At 38.6% G+C, this 21567-nt stretch overlaps 1 protein-coding gene across 1 annotated transcript in view; it reads left to right on the top strand.

Moving 5' to 3' along the window:
- LOC126355398 (uncharacterized) overlaps positions 1 to 21567 on the top strand; it is a 194788-nt gene that overhangs the window by 123472 nt on the left and 49749 nt on the right. Inside the window, exons 3-4 of the mRNA XM_050005696.1 lie at positions 5732 to 5879; positions 11010 to 11195. Of these exons, the coding sequence (XP_049861653.1) occupies positions 5732 to 5879; positions 11010 to 11195 (334 nt within the window). The remainder of the gene's footprint in view (positions 1 to 5731; positions 5880 to 11009; positions 11196 to 21567) is intronic.

Raw genomic sequence — 21567 nt, 5'->3', positions numbered from 1 at the left:
GATGGCCAGACAATATGCAGCCAAAATATCAGTGGAAGAAATTTTATCTGCATGCTGCATGCTGCAAATTTACACCGCAAAAAGTTGAAAATGCACAACAAGTACCTCTTTGGTGAGGAGATGGTTTCATGGGTCCGTAGTTTGGACAAATTAAGACACCAGAGACCAAGACTACTGAACTCCTTGAGTTTCTTAATGAAATGCCAGGACCACGGGGTTGTTCCAAAATTTTCAAGGTTGGTTCACTTTGACAATAGTGTTGCAGTAAATAGAATTTTACATAGGACTAGTTCTGATATTGTCAGAGAAAGAATTTGTTTTATACATCGGAAGTTGGACATTGTTTCTGAACCCCTGTATCATCTGCATTTGAAGATAGCAGCTGCTTTATCTCCTGGCTCGTGGGACTGGATTGATGGCACAACATGGGCTAAGTCTGACTGGGTTTATGAAGTGGATACAAATAGACAGATTTCCAAGTATAGCCAATTAGACCAGCATTCTTAGGTGGACTCTGTTATTTTACATCCTGTCATAAATTTGCCGGGTAAGGATCTGGATGAAGCTACATTATCTCTCTTATTAAAGGGCTAAATTTTTCCCCACCTCCAAAGACTTTGCTGATATCATCTTTTATGAGTGGCATTGGAGAAGGTGTCTGACCTCTATCAGAGGATTCATCTGAAGTAATTAGACATGAAACCTGCAAAACAATTATGGAACATCATCCACAAAGAAGTAATGTTTCCAAGGAAGAGATTTTCAATCAAAAGCTATGTGAGGATACTGCATGCTGATAAAGGTAATGCTAGTGTCCTTTTGCCTCAGGAAATCTACAAGGAAATTATATGTGGTTTACTTAGTTCTAGTGCATACCAGAAGATCAACAAAGATCCTACCAACAAGGTAACAATAAGGACTGCTGCCTTGCTGAATGCTTCATCACAGCCAAAGGAAGTCGTAAGAAGTTTAAAACTGCAAGGTGCAGTACCACTGAGATTTTATGGGTTTCCTAAAGTTCACAAGATGGGTAAGAGGAGTGTTTGGAGGATCTGTCTATGAGGTCTATAATGAGCACTATTGGTTCATCAACATATTTTTCTGCCAAATATTTAGTTTCCTTATTAAAACCATTGGCAGGAAAATGTAGTCAGCACATTCAGAATTCTATGGATTTTATTCAGAGGCTAAGCAACATCAGGCTCAATAGTAAAGATGTGCTCAATAGTTTTGATGGTGCACTATTATATATCAAAGTATCTTTAAAGGACTCTTTATCTCTTATCATCCAACATTTTGATAAAAAACATCATGGCCTTATTTAAAGAACATGAGATTTTGCCATCTTATTTTCAGTTTAATGGTGAATTTTATGATCAGATTTATAGAGTTGGTATGGGAAGACCCCTCTCCCCACTGGTAGCTAATTTATTCATGGAAGACTTTGAGGACAATGCACTGGATTCAGCAAGTTTTAAACCAACAGTCTTCTGGTGGTATGTAGACAACAAATTTGTAGTATAGCTGCGTGGGATGGATGAATTACATCGATTTCTTGAGCATTTGAATTCTATCCATACTAGTATCAAATTTACTATGGATGTTGTCTGCCCTTTTTGGATGTTGTCATTTGCTATAAAGTTGATGGCAGCTGTACATCATATTTATATCTACATGCCGATAGCTGCCATCACACTTCACAGACCATAAGTGTCCTTAAGACCTTAGTGTGTAGGGCACACTGGATATTCGATAAAGATAATTTGCAAGAAGAGCTCACATACATCAAGAACACTTTTAAGGGGAATTGATTTTCTCCGTGGCAAATTCATAGAGCATTCAATGCAAACCTTAAAATGCAGGTATCTGGTGGGGAAGAAGATAGTAATTCCCCTATGTGAGTACTCTTTCCTCCAAGATAGACCATATTCTTGAGAAACACTGTGTTAAGGTGATCTTCCGGCCTCCCATGAAGACTGTAGCTTTACTCGGCTCTGTAAAGAGCCGTGGGTGTGTTTCAGATTCCTTGCGGAAATTGTGAGAAGTCATACATAGGACAAAAACAACATGTACCATTCATGAGAAATGTGTGGAACATCGAAGATACACATGCGTATCACAGCCAGACAATTCAGCTGTCGCACAACATTGTACTGATACAGGGCATTCCACAAACTACAGTGATGTGAAGATTCTAACATCCCCCTCTTCCTTTTGGTACTATGCCTTCAAGGAAATAGAGAGTAAATTAGCTAATAATTTAATTAATAGAAATAATGGTTTTTATTTGGACAAAGCATGGAATCCGGCTCTTTGGAAAATTAAACTGCAGAGATGTCATCATGGTGTCATCACCACCAAACAAACATCAATACAAACATCAATAAGTGATTCAAATGTCTGCGCATTCACCAGAGGCAGCGTGTGTGCAAGAAAACCTTTTTGCTGCTGACCAGCATCTGTGACTTGCAGGTGTGTACTGCCGCAGTGGAGCCTAAGGCTGCATTTGGCACCTTGTCGTCAGTCTTGTGACATCGTTGAAATATCTGTGGAGGAAATTTTATTTGCATGACTGCATGCCCATAATTTAATGGACTATTCATTACACTGTGAAAAGTTGAAACTGTACATCAAGTACCTCTCTGGAGAGGAGATGATTTAAGACTAGGATGACTTGCCATGAATGGCAACAAACTGCATCAATGTACTGCTGTGCTTTAAGGGTACCATGGATGAACTTAAGGAGTCCTGTTATGAAAATGAATGGCACTCCAGAGCATTGTTGCTGGTTGTCAGGCCATATGGCAGGCGACTGTCAGGTTGGTATCCCATTGCTGTCTAGTGCATCTCCAGACATGTCTTTGGCCTAGAATTTCACTGAATGGGGAAGAATTGTCTTCATTGATGAGTCTCACTTCAAACTGAGCCCTGATGACCAATGAAGCTGCGTCTGCAGACATCATGCACAGTGGTGGGTTACTAACTTGGCTGTTATCCACCACATAGCCTGACAACAAGGAGCGCTGGTCTGAATGCCTTTTAATTTCATAGCAGGAAGCCTTTGGTTGACATTGCATCACTGTTACAACACAGCAGTACATTGGCAATATTCTACTCCCCATTTTCTTGTCCTTCATGGCAACCCTTCCTGGGCTTACATTTCAGTAATATAATGCTTACTCGCACATGGTGAGAGTTTCTACTGCTTATCTTTGTGCTTGCTAAACCTTACCTTGGCAAGCAAGGTAGCTGGATCTCTCCCAAATTGAGAAAGTTTGGTGCATTTGGGTAGAGCCCTCCAACCAGCTTGGGATTTTATCAGTCTAACATGCCAACTGAACAGAATTTGGCACAAAATATCTCAGGAAGGCATTCAACAAATCTATCAATTGATGCCCAATTAAATAACTGATTCTGTAAGGGCTATAGATGGACCAACACATTCTTGACTTACACAACTTGCGAAGGTCTTTCTATTGAATTAATCATCCAATTTTTCTGAATTTGTAATCATTTGTTTGTTTGTTCATTCATGTACATTACATCTATTGATTCCCATCCCATTCAGGTAACTCCTTCACAGTGTGTATTTTTACTTATTTATTTATTTTTATTTTTTATATTATTATATTTTGTTCTATTTATTTATTTTGTCTGAGAGTGTATTTTACTTATTTATGACAGCTTTGAATATGTCATGTTAAAATTTTATTTTAATTATTTACGAGTTTTTATTACAACATGCAAAATAATAATCCATCTACATCTACACCCTTATTCTTCTCACTGTGCCATTTATTAGGGTTTTTTTCCCACTCCATTCACTTGTAGAGCATGGGAAGAAACACTGTTTAACTTCCCCTGTGGGTGCTGTAATTTTATCCTTGTGATGCCTGTGAGAGCAATACATTAGGAGTTACAGTATATTCCTAGATTATTAACTTAATGCTGGTTCTTGAAACTTTGTAAGTAGGTTTTCTCAGGATAGTTTGCAACAATCTTCAAGTGTTTTCCAGTTCAGTTTTTTCAGTACCTCTGTCACACAAACCTGGGACCATTTGCTGCCCTTCTATATTTATTTCCAATATCCCTTGTTAGTTCTATTTGGTATGGGTCTCACATACACTTGAGAAATATTCTAGAGTATGTTGCTCATATGATTTGTGAGCAATCTCTTTTTTACACTGACTACGTTTCACTAGTACTCTACCAGTAAACCTACTTTATCTGCAGCTGAGCCAATGTAATCCTTCTGTTTCATACTCATGCCAAATATTTGTATGAATTGACTAATTCCATCTGTGACTGATCAGTACTGTTGTCATTTTGTGAATAGCACAATTTTACATTTCTGAACATTTAAAGGACATTGTGAATCTTTGCATCACTTTTAAATCTTATTGAGCTCTGACTGAATAATTTTGCAGCTTTTTTCAGATGGTACTTCATTATAGATAATTGCATTATCTTCAAAAAGTCTTATTATTCCAAAAAACTACTATTCACATTTATGTCACTTTCAATTGTTTGTCACACGTATTTGTACAATATTAAGTGAGTCATAATCACCAGATAAGCACAGTCTGTTGAAGGTTACATATCGTGGATGAGTGTAAATTTCATGTGATTATTTCATAGATAATTTCTTGCTGAATTTATGATGCTAATATGCTATGTGGATATCAGATCGTTAGTAGAAAATATTTTTGGTAAAGAAAATCACAATCACTTACTACGTATGTGAGAAACTGAGTATAAATGGACACAGTATGTAAGCAATTAATCAACCATTCATCCTCAAAGCACACAATGCCATAGACACAATAAAACAATCTAGCAGCCAAGGACTTTTTTATGTACATGAACATCAGGGATGTCCAACCTGCAGGCCGCATTCAGACCTAAGTGAATATCATTGCAAGGGGAAAAAAAGAGCTGTTTATGTAAAATGATAAACTGAAACATAATGCTAAAGATGGAATGATATATGCAGCCAAACTTTTCAATTTAATGGAATAACTTTAAAACTGATTTCAGGATTTATGGGGAAAAATGTATTTAAACAACACTTTTATAAACAATATAGAAACAGCATCATAATATTTTCAGATGGAATGCATAGAACTGCAGTCTCACATCCAATGAAAAGAAAAATTTGATTGTGTCTTTCATTGGACTTTTACAAATCATACCTGCCCAGTGACAAATCTCCCGTCCAGCACAGCCATGTATTATAGATGTCATCTTTATTTGGACACACATATGTTTGTGAACAGTTACTTTCAAGAGCAAAGTGCACAAAGATTAAAAATACAAAACAAAATTTCAGACAAACACCTTGAGAACACCCTAGAATTGCAGCCACTTTGATCAAACCTAATACTGATACATTAGTTTCCCAAATTTAAAGTCGAATGTCACATTTATAATGACCTACATATAACATTATTAATGAAGTCTCATAGATAAAGCATCAAATTAATTCCATCTTGCTTTTTCAGAATAAAGGATCATAAATTAATGTATACACTCAGTGGTTATAATTTGTGTTTGTATGTTGTGTGGGGTCCAAAAATACTTGTCCTCTTCCAATGTGAACCATGTAGGCTAAAAGGTTGGACAGCCCTGGTGTACACTTTTCACCACCTTCACTAAAAGCTGAATGATTTCTTTTTTCATATGATTGTTTGCATTTCGTATTATATTAATATATTTTGTATGTTCTTTCTAGAAATATAAATTGGGCACTAAGATACACTGGACTTCTGAATGGCGATATTTTCCATATGAAAATGCTTCTCTCCAGCAATTTTGGGATGAGGCAACATATACACAGGATGAAGTGCTGGTACTTTATGGCTTATACCATAAGGCCAAAAGTAATTATTTAAAGTTTTCCTTGTATTATTCTGTTCATAAGCATCACCTAGTAGAAAAATTATGAATATCATCAGTAATAAATACACACATCAAAAAAAAAAAAAAAAAAAAAAAGGTTTGCATCACCTCAGTTCTGAGAGTTCAGAACCTGTACAGAAAATCGGAATAGAGATCAACATAAACACGATTTCCACTCTTTTTATTGCTCATGAAAACCACATGCTGCACGTTGTACCACCACACTGTGAGACCTTCAGAGGTGGTGGTCCACATTGCTATACACACCAGTATCTCTAATACTCAGTAGCACATCATCTTGCCTTGATACATGCCTGTACTCATTGTGGCATACAATCCACAAGTTCATCAAGGCACTGTTGGTCCAGATTGTCCTACACCTCAACAGTGATTCGGTGTAGATCCCTCATAGTGGTTGGTGGTCATGTCGTCCATAAACAGCCCTTTCCAGTCTATCCTTGGCATGTTCGATAGGGTTCATGTCTGGAGAACATGATGGCCACTCTATTGAGCGAAGTTGTTATCCTGGAGGAAGTCATTCACAAGATGTACACAATGGGGCTACAAATTGTCATCCATGAAGATGAATGCCTTACCAATATGCTGTTGATATGGTTGCATTGTCGGTCAGAGGATGGCATTCACATATCAGACAGCCATTATGGCCCCTTCCACAACCACCAGTGGCGTATGTCTGCCCCACATAATGCCACCCCAAAACAGCAGAGAACCTTCACCTTGCTGCACTCACTGGACAGTGTGTCTAAGGTGTTCAGACTGACCGGGTTGCCTCCAAACACGTCTCCGATAATTGTCTAGTTAATGGCATATACGACACTTGTCAGTGAAGAGAACATGATGCCAGTCCTGAGTGGTCCGTTTGGCACTTTGTTGGGCCTATCTGTACTGTGCTGCATGGTGTCATGGTTGCAAAGATTGACCTCACCAAGGACATCGGAAACAAAGTTGCCCATCATGCAGCTAATTGCGCACAGTTTGAGTTGTAACATGACATCCTGTGGCTGCATGAAAAGCATTTTTCAACATGGTGGCCTTGCTGTCAGGGTTCCTCCGAGCCATAATCTGTAGGTAGCAGGCATCCACTGCAGTAGTAGCCCTTGGGTGGCCTGAGCAAGGCATGTCATCGACAGTTCCTGTGTCTCTGTATCTCCTCCATGTGCGAACAACATCGATTTGGTTCAGTCTGAGACACCTGGACACTTCCCTTGTTGAGAGCCCTTCCTGGCACAAAGTAACAATGGGGATGTGATTGAACCATGGTATTGGCCATCTAGGCAAGGTTGAACTACAGACAACATGAGCCATGTACCTCCTTCCTGGTGGAATGACTGGAACTGATCGGCTGTTGGACCCCCCCATCTAATAGGTGCTGTTCATGCATGATTGTTTACATCTTTGGGCGTGTTTACTGACATCTCTGAATAATCAAAGGGACTGTGTCTATAATACAATATCCACAATCAATGTCTATCTTCAGGAGTTCTGGGAATCAGGTGGATGCAAAACTTTTTTTGATGTGTGTATTATGTTGTCTACATTTACGTACATCTACATCCATACTCCTCCAACCACTATGAAGCACATTTCAGAGATTATTTCACATTTACAATGTGTCAGGGTTTGTTTCTGGTCCTTTGTCACCTTAAGAACAAAAAAATTATCTAATTATGAAGCCACAAAAACTTACAGGAGACAAAGTCTTAGCTTTACTATGGTTCCTATTGGAGCACTATGTAGGAATGTGTGGGATATTCCTAAATTTCCATCTTCATGTTGGCTCTTGAAAATCTGTAAGTAAGTTTTCATGGGATAGATAGTGTCTACATTTACCTTCAAGTGTTCACCCATTCATGTTTTTAAGCATTTCAGTGATGCTCTCGTTGGGTCAAGCAAACCTGTGATAAACTGTGCTGCTCTTATTTGTATACATTCAATATCTGCTCTTAATCCTATTTTGTGCATGTACCACACACTTGAGCAGTATTCTAGGATGTGTCACACAACTGTTTTGTAAGCAATATCCTATGTAGACTGATTGGATTTTCCCAGTATCCTACCAGTCGAATAAAGAGTGCCGCATGAAGATTGTTTACCTTGTGACTGAGGCTATGAGATCATTCCAATTCATATCCCCATGAGTAGTTACACCCAGTTGACTGATTCCAAACATGATTCATTGATGTTGCAGCCATAATATATTATGTTTTGGATTTTGTGAACGCCACAGTTTTACATTTTTGAAAATTTAAAACAATCTTTGCACCATTTTGAAATATTATCATGCTATGTCTGATTATTTGCAAAGCTTTCTTCAGTTAGGACTCTTTTTGTAGATAACTACACATCTGCAAAAAAGGTCTGATGTTACTATTAACATTGTTTGGCAGGACTCTAATGTACAATACGAGGAGCAAGACTCCCAACAAACTTCCCTAGAACATGCCTGAAGTTACTTTTAAATCTTTCAGTGATTTTAAAGGATATGGGATGCTAGACTTTCCAGAAACTTTAAACTATTTTAGTCAAATGAAGGGGAATTTCCTTTATTATTGAAAAAATGCACAACAGTATGAAAATTAGGCAGTCCAGACTCTGTAAATCAGTTGTTTGGAGAAGGGTTGGGAGGAGAGAGAACCACATTGATAGTTCTTTAAATTCTACTCTTTAATGGCAACACATCAGAATATTATCCTCCAGCAGCTGTATAATACAGAGTGACACAGAGTAATGGGAATATTGGAAATGAGTAGTGGCAGTCATGTGCAAGTGGCAGCACAGCAGGTTCATGACAGTTAGTGAGCAAACAGTCTGCCATTTCAGCAATCATGGATCAGTGGAATGGACAATAGCATGCATTAGCCATAAAAATGCTTTGTAAGAACAATGATATTTTGGTAGTGTTGCAGAGGGAGTTTTGACATTTTTATAATTTAGGACATCATGATGCCATTCTGTCGAAACATGTAATAAAATGTTGGAATAATAACTTTGAAGAGACTGGACCTGACCTCAAGAAGAAACCAATAGGATGACCAAGAAATGTGCGCTCTCAAGCAAACATTGATGTTATATGCGAGACTGTCTTAAGGAGCTCACGGCATTCATTTTGTAAGGAAGCAGGAATGGTTGGAATGTTCCAGGAGAGTGTTCATAGAATTCTTCATTTTGATTTAAAATTCCATCCATACAAACTACAGATGATGCAACAATTGTAGGACAATGATTACAGGTTATGATTAGGATTCTGTCAACAGGTGACAACAAAAATAAACAATGATGATAAATTTCTAAACAAGTTGTGAATGTCAGATGAGGCACATTTTCATCTCACAGATTATGTGAATATACAGAACTACCATTACTGGGCAAACACAAATCCTAATGATGTTCATGAGCGACCTTTACTCACTAGTAAAGTGACAGTATGGTGGGGTGTTTCATCACATGGGACTATCGGACCATATTTTTCCACAAATGAACAGGAAAATGCAATAACTGTCAATGCTGATTGTTACATGGAGATGTTATGAACTTTTGTTAGACCTACATTGAACAACTTTCCAAACATTCAAGAAGCCTGGTTTCAACAGGACGGAGTGACATCACACACTACATGGCAATCAGTGGCATATGTGCGAGAATTGTTTGGCAACCGTGTGATATCACAATTCAATAAAATTCCCTGGCCCTCTAGGTTGCATATTTATCTATTTGTGATTTTTCTTGTGGGGCTACCTCAACAGCAAAGTCTACACAACTTGACCAAAACCCAGGATGAGTTAAAATAGAGAATTCATGATGCCATTGACAGTATCCCAGCTGAGATGCTGCAGCAGTCAATGAGGAACTCAATAGCAGATTTCACGAATGTATTCATATAGGAGGATACCATTTAAAGGATGTAATTTTTAAAAGATTATAAATGCCATCAATGTTTTATAAATGGCAAAGTTGTAAGGTTTCAATTACTATGAATCTCTTTAATTCATCACTTCTAGTTTTATTGGATTGTGGAAAAGTTCCCTTTTTCTGTGTCACCCTGTACATATCATCCAGTTTTCTTCAAGTTGTCTTAATTTTACTTATCACCCCTTTGATGTTTTTATGTTTACAGGTTTTCTCTGATTTCCATAAATCACTTCAGGGAAATACTGTTGTAGTTCCTTTGAAAGGGCACAGCCAATTTCTTTCTGCATCCTTGAACCAGTCCAATCCCTAATGACCTCACTGTTGATGAGACATTAAACCATAATCTTCCTTTCTTCCTTCAAGTTTATATCTTTTTCCTCTAGCCTACCCCATTATAATAATTTTCCACATTCTTTTTGTATTGTTCATTTATAATTAAGTTCCATTTTGTTCAACTTTTATACCTGAGTCGCTTCCATATTAAGTCCTCTGAAATGTTTCCTTCTTACTAAATATCTGTCCACTCTAATGGAAGCAAATTTTCACTGTCAAAATTTAACATTCATTCTTTTCTTGAATATAGCTACAAATGTTTTACTGGCTTTTATTTTAGTAAACAGACCTTTTACCAATCTGGATTGATATTCATTCCTATCACTTTTATTTAAAGACATATTTCTTCATATTTATTAGTTTAGGAGATGCCTTACTGTCATTAAAAATTTACTTTTATTTTTGTATGTTTTTCCTAATGTAATATGCTACTTATAGTGTTCTGTCTATTAGATGGAAACTCCACTACAAATATTTCTGTCAAAAGCACTCCTTTACCCTCAACTAACCACATTCCATGACATTAAATATTAGATGGAAACTCCACTACAAATATTTCTCTCAAAAGCACTCCTTTACCCTCAACTTACCACATTCCATGACATTAAATATATGTCTCCGACTGAAATTATTTCTTCTTTTACACTATTTACATTGAGACTCTTGTGGTGTCCTGGTCAATTGAAATCACAATGGAATGTGGAAGGTATATCTTCTACTTTTAGAGCTTCCTGTATTTTTTAAAACGATTGTTAACTACTGCAAAGTGTCATATGATTTTTATTGTATTACAGCAAAATTTCATCAAGAATTTATTTCATTTTACTATTCTTTCTTTTCTACTACAGATGTAGAGGTAACAAGCAAAACATTTTTCAACTCAGGACGATGCTACACACTGAAACCATTGACTCAAGTAGAAACAGTTGGACGTGTAGTTGGATACTCTGTTACACTGAACTATGGAACATATTCATCTCGACAGAATACTGGTTGGAGCATATACATCCATGATCAAACAGAAACTTGGTCAGGTGAGAAAGACCACTATCAAAGATAAAGCACTACTTGACCCACAATATGAAACAGTATAAGAGGAATTATTGTTCACTTGTGTAGGTATCATTTTTCAATAACAAACTGAAAATAATTATTTGTATTATCTCAAAACTAAACCACCTTAATGAATAGTAATTATGTAGCACTTAGAAATTGCAAAATATGCAAGGATTAAAAAGTAGAGTAAACAACTGCTAAATATAGACAGTGTGGCGCAGCGCAAATCCACGTTCGTGTGTGCCATCCATCTGCTGTTACAGATGGGCTAGCACTGAGCAGATGACACATCAACTGGAGCACAGAGAATTGCAGATCATGTAAAACAGCAAATCTCATGCTCACCTGTTTGCAGAGCATGGAGTTTTTCCCAAAATGGACATGGCAGTAGGTATTCTTCTCGGTAACACTTCCTGCAGAGATGCACTGCACAATGAAAATATTAGAAATTTGTGGATTATGTACACTACTGGCCATTAAAATTGCTACACCATGAAGATGATGTGCTACAGATGCGAAATTTAACAGACAGGAAGAAGATGCTGTGATATGCAAATGATAGAGCATTCACACAAGGTTGGCGACACCTACAATATGCTGACATGAGGAACGTTTCCAACCAATTTCTCATACACAAACAGCAGTTGACCGGTGTTGCCTGGTGAAATGTTGTTGTGATGCTTCATGTAAGGAGGAGAAATACGTACCATCATGTTTCTGACTTTGATAAAGGTCGGATTGTAGCCTATCGTGAATGCAGTTTATCATTTCGGGACATTGCTGCTCACATTGGTCGAGATCCAATGACTGTTAGCAGAATATGGAATCGGTGGGTTCAGGAGGGTAATACAGAATGCCGTGCTGGATCCCAATGGCCTCGTATCACTAGCAGTCAAGATGGCAGGCATCTTATCTACATGGCTGTAATGGATCGTGCAGCCACATCTCAATCCCTGAGTCAACAGATGGGGATGTTTGCAAGACAATAATCATCTGCGTGAACAGTTCCATGATGTTTGCATCATCATGGACTATCAGCTCGGAGACCATTGCTGTGGTTACCCTTGACACTGCATCACAGACAGAACGCCTGTGATGGTGTACTCAATGACAAACCTGGGTGCACTAATGGCAAAACATCATTTTTTCAGATGAATCCAGGTTCTGTTTACAGCATCATGATGGTCACATCCATGTTTGGCGACATAGCAGTGAACACACATTGGAAGTACGTATTCGCCATCACCATTCGCCATCGCCATACTGTCGTATCACCTGGCATGATGGTATGGGGTGCCATCGGTTACACATCTCGGTTACCTCTTGTTCGCATTGAACTGTGAACAGTGGATGTTACATTTCAGATGTGTTCCAACCCATGGTTCTACTCTTCACTCGATCCCTGCGAAACCCTACATTTCAGATGGATAATGCACGATCGCATGTTGCAGGTCCTGTATGGGCCTTTCTGGATACAGACAATGTTCAACTGCTGCCCTGGCCAGCACATTCTCCAGATCTCTCACCAATTGAAAACGCCTGGTCAATGGTGGTTGAGCAACATCCACTGAATAATATTATTCTGTGAACTATTTTTAGTTAATGTCAACTAACTACATTGATTCTGAAAACAAAGATATCAATTACTGTAGACAATGCAAGAAACCACTGTCCGATACATGCTGCATGGAGCACTATTAATAGTTTCTGTTTTAGTGTGAGACTTAGCTGTTCCATGCCAGTGTTGATTCCAGAACTTATGGAATTTTCAAGTTACATATTGCCAAATATTTGCTTATTCAAAATTAGGCACAAATTACTACTGTCAGTGTCAACATGATCATTGTAATTTGTCAATGAGATTCTTTCTTTTAATTTTATGAATTCTTTTTTTGTGATAAATAGTAAGTTGTTACAAGTGACATAAGCCCTGGGCCATTCCTTCACATCCATTCCTATGTAACATTTATTTGGAGCAGATTAGATCATAGAATATACTACCGTTCCCACACTGGTGACCACATCTGAGGTGCATAACAGATGCCTTAAGAACTTAGAATCATAGGTCAAACCGGACAGCTGGCCAACAGCTGCTTTTGAGCTCTGCTCTGGCCAGCAGCCCCCCCCCCCCCCCCCCCATCTCCCAGGATGCACAAAACACCACTGCCAGGCACATACCCCACCTTCCCCCACCCAGCTAGCTCATGCTGTGGTTCACCTGCTGCCTTTTAATTCTTGGGACCCCCAGCTATGGTTTGCCTCCAAGGCAGCAATTTTTGCATGATCTTCAGTGGCTCATGACACTAAATGTTTCACTCTGATGGTAACACAGCTGGAGCTTTCAATTGCTGCAGAAGCTTACGACATCATCACTGCTCCATCTGAACCAGGCAAACTCCATGCACTTAAAGACTGACTGATTAGGCCAGTTGACCTTGTCAGAGATGGAGCACACACATGTGTTATTTTCAAAAGAGGAATGCACTGATATGCAGCCCTCACAGCTCCTGAAACATCTGTGTGCTCTGGCCGAACCTATGATAATACCGAATAACCTAGTGCTTATAAACTGGCTCACATGACTCTCCTACTGCAACACGTCTAAGGTGCTCGGCAGCCACTGGCGTTTTTCTCCCTGAAGGTGTCTGAACCAAATCAGCAGTGGCCCACTTATTACCATGAACTTCTTGCTGTAAAGGAAGTGATAAAATATTTCAACCTTTTTGTTGAAGGGCACCCCTTTAAAGTGTTCACTGACCACCAGTCCCTCGCCACAGGTTCCTGACAAAAAGACAGCAGCCAAATTTTCCTTTGGCAGTTCCAACAACAAGAATATGTTGCAGAAATCACAACTGACATATGACGTGTGTCAGGCATTGACAATATTGTCACTGTCTTAGCTGCCTACAATTACAGCCCCCCTTGATTATGCTGCATACCACAAATTACAAAGAGTGTGCAGTGATCCCAGCACCAGACTCAACCTTTAACTGTATATGATCCCAGGTATGGGGTCATATATTTGGTGCAATTTATGTGTGAGTTCTGGCCATTCAGATAGTCCTAATGAATGCATATGAGCCCACCTATCCCGCGACTTCTGTTAGCTGGGTTTTGACAAACTCCACAGTTTGTCTCACTCTGGTGTTCGGGCATCCGTGATTATTGTGCAAGGATACTTCATATGGCCATGCAAGCAATGGGATTGCACCATCTGGGCATGATCATGCCTCCCATATCAGCATGCCAAAGGAGGCCGCCATGTCCATGCTCCAGTTGCCTCTTTCCCTCTGGTTGACCATTATATCTCCCATATCAATATTGACCTAGTTGGATCCCCCTCAGTGTCAAATGACCATAGGTATATATTTTCACTGTCATTGATAGGTTCAACCAGTGGCAAGAGGCCATACTGCTGCCCAACATCATAGGTGGATACAGTAGCTACAGCTTTCATGGACACATGGGTTTCACATTTTGGGTGCCCTGTCACGTAACAGCAGACTTTGGATGACAGTTCACATCAGGCCTATTTAAAATGAATGTTAGCTGTAACATGGGGCAGACTCAATCAGTTCACCACCAGTTGCCTCCCCCCCACAGCACAGTAGAGGGATTTCACAGAACATTGAAAGCTTTCCTCACATGTTGAAATACAGTCTAGTCTACCATTACTGCTGATTCTCCTAGGTTTGCATGTGGCCCACAAAGCCAGCTTGGGTGCATCCACTGATGAAATAGTATACAGGCAACTACTCATCATCCCATGAGACTTCATTGAGCATCAGTCATTGTCGACCACTGGCCGAATTCCAGCCTACATTGAACAGCTTCACAACTACATGGTGCACCTTCATCTGGTACACCTACATTGCCATGACAAGCACAAGTCCTTCATACACAAAGACCGCCACATGTGCACACATGTTATGCTCCGAGTGGACACTGAACAGTCACTCCTACCTTCACAATATTCTTGTCAGCACCTGGTGGTCAAGAGAGGAGAGATTTTTTTCCATCCATCTCCATGGTAACCCCATCACAATTTCTACTGACTGTCTAAAGCTGGCATACACACTGGACCTTCTCAGCCTGTGTAGAACATCCAGCATCGAGATTGAGTTTCCATTGTATACTGTAAGCGAAATGCCGGCTGCCACCACCAACCCAGCAGCTGACACTTGGAACTCCAGTCTGGGGGCTATGCTACCATACCCAACACCACGTACACTACCAGAGCTACCCATGATGCCTGCCACTGCTACACCCCAGACACTGATCTCACACATAGCTATTTTAACTATGCTGTGGGATGAGTGATGGGTCACCAACTCCATGATCTCAGCCTGTGCTCACACGACAGCACATGACCCATGTTTCCATCAAGATTTTATGACGACAGCCTGTTGCACCAGCAAACGATGGTGTGCAGTACACCCTGCTCATAGGATACCTTGTACATCCTGCCTAGGTGCCAAGAAATACATAGCCCATTCGACCCCACCAGCTGGCTGCAACACTTCGACACCTCCTCCCTGACTGGTAGCTCAACATGCGACTGCCCTCCATGAGCAGTGCCAGATCATCTACCAGAGGTTACTACATACAATGCCACACACACACACCATTGCCCGCCTCAGAGTGCTGACTGACACTGGCTGCAGTCGCTGCATTCGTCAGCTGACTGTCATCACTAACAAGGGGGAAACTGTGTGGCTAGGTGCAAAATCCATTTTCACAAGTGCCACCCATTTGCCAATACACATGGGCTATCACCATGCAGATGACATGTCAAATGACATATAGAGAATCACAGACTGTGCATAACATCAAGCAATACTATATCTTGTGCTCACCTCTTTGTGAAGCATGTGGTTTTTCCCAAAAAGCCTTGTAGAAGCGGGTATTCTTCTTGGCAACACTTCCTGCGAAGATGCCTAGCAATATGCATGATGGGATACACTCACCTGATTTTTATTAGTGACTGAAAAATAACTTTATTTGCATGATATCACACATTTAATGGCTTGCCATTTGATTAGTTTAGTTTCAAGCCAGAAGACGACAAGTGGGTAAGTCAGTTTGATAACGTGTAGCAGCATAGCTGTGCACATCATTTGGCTATGGAGAGCTGGTGGTAGATAAACAAAGGGCTCTAGGTGATTTCATGTGTGCAGAAAAATGCTCACCAGGAACATGAAATATGTGTGTATCTTCTCACTGAATAATTCTTGATTTATCAGTCCTGTACATTGCTGACCATAAAGTTCTAATAGGAAACTAAAAAGTCAAATCTTTGTAGCAAAAAGTAGTTGTGTGAAATGCCATTAGCTCATCGTGTGACACAGTTTTCAAATAATTTGATTTGACATCTAGGATACATTTCCAGATCTACAGTAAGAAACATTATTAAGAAAAATAACAAAAGTTTCCACTATTTTTCACAAGTTTCTGAGTTGCTGCTACACAAATACATATTATAGTTTCTAGCATACAAAAAAGTAAAATGTGTAGTTCCTTTGTTGAAAGAGTGAGACTGTCCTCAATGAATTCTTCAATAAAATAACAACACTTTTCCACAAGAATGGTAAAGATCAAACTTTTCAATGAAAAAAGTTCCATGTTAAATATATCACTGCCTTTTATTTTAGTGTACATTTTTAATCCCATATATTCAATGAATTCTTCAATAAAATAATAACACTTTTCCACAAGAATGGTAAAGATCAAACTTTTCAATGAAAAAAAGCTCCATGTTAAAATATATCACTGCCTTTTATTTTAGTGTACATTTTTAATCCCATATATTCAATGAATTCTTCAATAAAATAATAACACTTTTCCACAAGAATGGTAAAGATCAAACTTTTCAATGAAAAAAGCTCCATGTTAAATATATCACTGCCTTTTATTTTAGTGTACATTTTTAATCCCATATATTCTGGTGTTTGGGCATAAAGTTTTAAGCAGGGTGTTGGGAGTTTAAAATTCTTTCTCTGGTGAGTGCTGTAGTTGTGGTTGAAAAAGAAAGTGTCAATTGTATGATGATTTTTATATAAGGACTTATATATGTAAAGGGATGTAATAGAAAGTATTTTCAAATTTTTTAACAGTAGTAGACAAGCTATGCATTTTTCGGGAATGCACATGCTCCTAATTATTTTAGAAGCCTTGTGACATTTTCTGAATTTCCCCTGAGGGCACCACAGGAATAAAATTTAATTCAAAATTAATATAAAATATAGATTCCCATATGGAACATGTCTGGATATGCTCCTGTTCTAAGCCTATGTAAGAGACTTTCAAGGACCATCCACGGACTATCAGCTATATCAGACACTGCCCAGATCATAAATGAAAAGGCCTGAAACCAATTAACAGCACACAGTTGAAATCTTAACCTTAGAAATATCTATACTGTGCATTTCCAGAAAAACAGAAATGATCTGCAGATACTAGAAATAAATATTAATTGTCATATGCTTAATGAAACACAGTGTGTAAAATTTCTTGGGATCCAGCTGAATGAGCGAAATAGACTAAAAACTCATAAACCATATCAACTTTTCAATAGAGTGAGGTTATCTCTTAGAAATATTTGCCATTGTATTTGCTTAAAAACTCTTGTGTTAGCTGATTTTGGGTAGGTCTACATGCACCTCCATACTGATTTACAGAATTATATTTTGGGAAACACAGTCAAAGTAAGGAAGGTATTTACTTAGCAAAAGTGAACAGCATCTGTGTAATGTGAAGCCAATGACAGGATATCTTGAAGAGGCCTCTGCAAAGGGCTTTGGAATAATTCTCTCATTTCTTGTTACTGTTGCATATTGGTGGTATTTATTGCTAATAATGAAAATTTGTTTAAACTGAATTGTGCTGTCCACAACTACAATATGAAACAGAATGGAAGAACGTTTCATTTAAAATTGCCTCCTAGTATAGAGTTTAGTGTTAAGTGCAAAAATCTTCACCAGGCTCAGATCTAACATAATATGAGTAGCAATGTCCATTGTAATCAGTACTCTTTACTTAGTACATACCAGCAATAGTGGTCTTATGATAACTGTAGTGTGTTTATGTAGACAGCAAATTAGAATTAGTAGATAAACAGCAGCTTTTTAGTATAACTTAGGAAGCTGTAACTTTTCTTTAATCTAAAGTACCGATTATGTGGTTAACTTTAATGTGTTTAACTTAATTTAAGTAAATGCAAATAGTTTATTACTGTTTAGCTATAGTTAGTTACTGATACAGTTTTTAACAGCTTGTAATGTTTTCACTAAATGTACAAGACTAATTTGCTCATGAGTTATAATTACTGGATATTATTCAGCTCACCTTTTTATTTTTTCCTGAACATAAAAACTACAAAATTATGACTTCTCCAGGTTCCACAATAGTCAATGGAAGTGTAGAGTTTAGCATAATATGGAATTTTGTAAATGATTAAGGTGGTGTGTCTTCTTACTCTCAAATACAATAACTCTTCATATTAACATTTCTTGCAAAGGGACATTACCATAATTGCTTTACTCGCAGTCTCAATTGAAAATGTTAAATTGACAGCTTGATACACAACAGTTTTCAACAGATCTCTCTCAATGGCTTTTGTCCACAATGACACCATCAGCATTGTCATGGCACACCCTTTACTTAGCAGTGAAACCTGCTTCTCCAAGCAGGGTCATCATAGCATAGAACAAATGCCATGCCCAGTAGGTACTGCAACATGTGGTAAACCATAGTAGTGGTGTCCCATGCATCATATAGTTACACCACATATATCCCCCCTTAGACAAATGATGTTGCTACAACCATAGAACATATTACATAATAACTGTAAATATGTTATCATTATAAAACTGGAATAAGAAACACTAGTTCCCTTTACTCACATAAATAATGTAATTACACTTTAAATTTTTTAAGTATGACACATCCATAAATATCGGATTCATGAACTACATGTATGTTTCTTCTGTTAATCTATACTTGTGAACTAACCACAAAGAGGGCTGTTAAACAATTTGCACCTCTATCTTAATCTCAAATATCTCAATTAAGTCATGGTAAGCAACCATTTTTATTCATTCCCAACAAAACAAGTAAGTGTCAGTTCATGCTGGCTGGCCGCGGTGGTCTTGCGGTTCTAGGCACGCAGTTCGGAACCGTGTGACTGCTACTGTCGCAGGTTCTAATCCTGCCTCGGGCATGGTTGTGTGTGATGTCCTTAGGTTAGTTAGGTTTAAGTAGTTCTAAGTTCTAGGAGAATAATGACCACAGCAGTTGAGTCCCATAGTGCTCAGAGCCATTCAGTTCATGCTGTGAATCTAAAATTATCTAACACACCCAGGATATACTCGGGTATTGCTACATCTCAGGCACTCATGTGAAAACAGGTTAAAGTATATGGGCAAGAAAAGGATTTCCACAATGGAGAATAATGAATTCAGAAAGAGAAAGCATAAAATGGTACTCCTGGTGGAGAAGAAAGAAGGGAAAAGTAAGGTTAGGAATGTTGGAACCGAAGAATAAAGAAGATAGACCTCAAAGACAGACATGTGTTTGTGGGGAGTGGCATTTAATGCTTTGACTTCATGAAATGTGACATAACAATTTTATAACAGGAATAAAGAATATAGACCTTAGAGACAGACATGTGTATGTAGGGAGTGGTATTTAATGCTTTGACTTCATGAAATGTAACATGACAATTTCATAACAGGTTCCATAAATTTGGATGATGGCAGCATAAAGCTGTTGAAACCAGCCATCTTGGAACAATAAAAGTGTCTACACTGTGATCATGGTGTACAAACTTTGTTCGTTTTGAACCATAACAATAGCTCCATAATGCAACATGTGTACCTCACATCATGCATCATAGTCTAAATTTAGTACTTCTGATCCTTTTCTTTCCCTCCTTGACGAGATGGGTGCTAATGTTCAATTCTCACAATGCTGGATATGTGTTAACAAAATTATAGAGGTAATGTACCTTTTCTTTACCTTCAGAGCACTAGTGACCTCCTATTGGTTTATCATACACTCATGTCATCCATTTAAAAACTGCTACTACACGTGTGCCACAAAAATTGTATACTGTAAGTGTTCAAACTAAAATTAATTACAATAATAATAATGATAATTATGATAATAAGAACAATCTCTCTGCTCTCATACGTCCCTATAAATACCACCTGGGAGGGGGGGGGGGGGGGGGGGGGAGGCACCACCTAAAACCTAGAGATTTCAATTGCTCAATTGCTGATTTATTCATGTAGGCCTTGAAGCAGTTGAAGATGTATTTTTTGGTACAGAAATGATAGTGAAATATACCTTAAAGTACAATTATATAATTGTACAGGATGGAGAGATTGTTATAAAGAAGCTGAGACAAGAAGTAATACAGTGAACAACTGGGGCATTGGAGGCATCACTGTATGAAGCTCATGCAGGTTGTGAACTCTCTGAGGTTGATGGCATGTAACTACAATCACTCTGTGCAAGTGGCATTGCAGTTCTGGATACTAGGGTGCTTTGATAAGTCTGGTGAATTTCCATGAAAGAATGGAACATTTTTACATTTTTGTTGTGCCTTCATGGTTAGTAAGCTCATTTATCCAAAGGATAGTGTAAATAATTTCAACAATGTCCACCTTACAGCCAGCTCAGCATGTAGGAGTACTTTGTAGCTTGGTTCACAGAGCCCACATCATTTCATGCCCTGAGAGTTTGTCAGCTGTGTTAACCCATCTTGCAGTCACCTTTCATCAGACTGGATATAGTGAAGGACAGATCAGACATATGTTGCACTTTTGACCAACTGTACACCGTGTGTGTGATGATAATACCAAGTTGGCAACAATGTCTGTGGCCTTTCTGACTTATACAGGGAGTATTTCAAGCAAGATTTCTATTATTTTGTCAAACTATGATGCGAAATGTCTTTTCCAACCTCCACTTAAGGTTGGGATCTTTTAGATTCTGTTAAGGAGATAAAACATCTCTCTATTGTATTCCTCACAGTCATGTCATGTCCTATATTGCCGCATCTCCTGGTCGTGCGGTAGCGTTCTCGCTTCCCACACCCGGGTTCCCGGGTTCGATTCCCGGCAGGGTTAGGGATTTTCTCTGCCTTGTGATGGCTGGGTGTTGTGTGATGTCCTTAGGTTAGTTAGGTTTAAGTAGTTCCAAGTTCTAGGGGACTGATGACCTAAGATGTTAAGTCCCATAGTGCTCAGAGCCATTTGAACCATTTTGTCCTATATTGGTCAGACTATCAGGACCATGGAAGATCAGTGTACTGAGCATAAGTGTCACACACACTTTCAACAGCCAAGC

This window comes from Schistocerca gregaria, chromosome 3 (assembly GCF_023897955.1).
Source record: "Schistocerca gregaria isolate iqSchGreg1 chromosome 3, iqSchGreg1.2, whole genome shotgun sequence".
NCBI classification, from domain to species: domain Eukaryota; kingdom Metazoa; phylum Arthropoda; class Insecta; order Orthoptera; family Acrididae; genus Schistocerca; species Schistocerca gregaria.
This window is presented reverse-complemented; position numbering and strand designations above follow the sequence as displayed.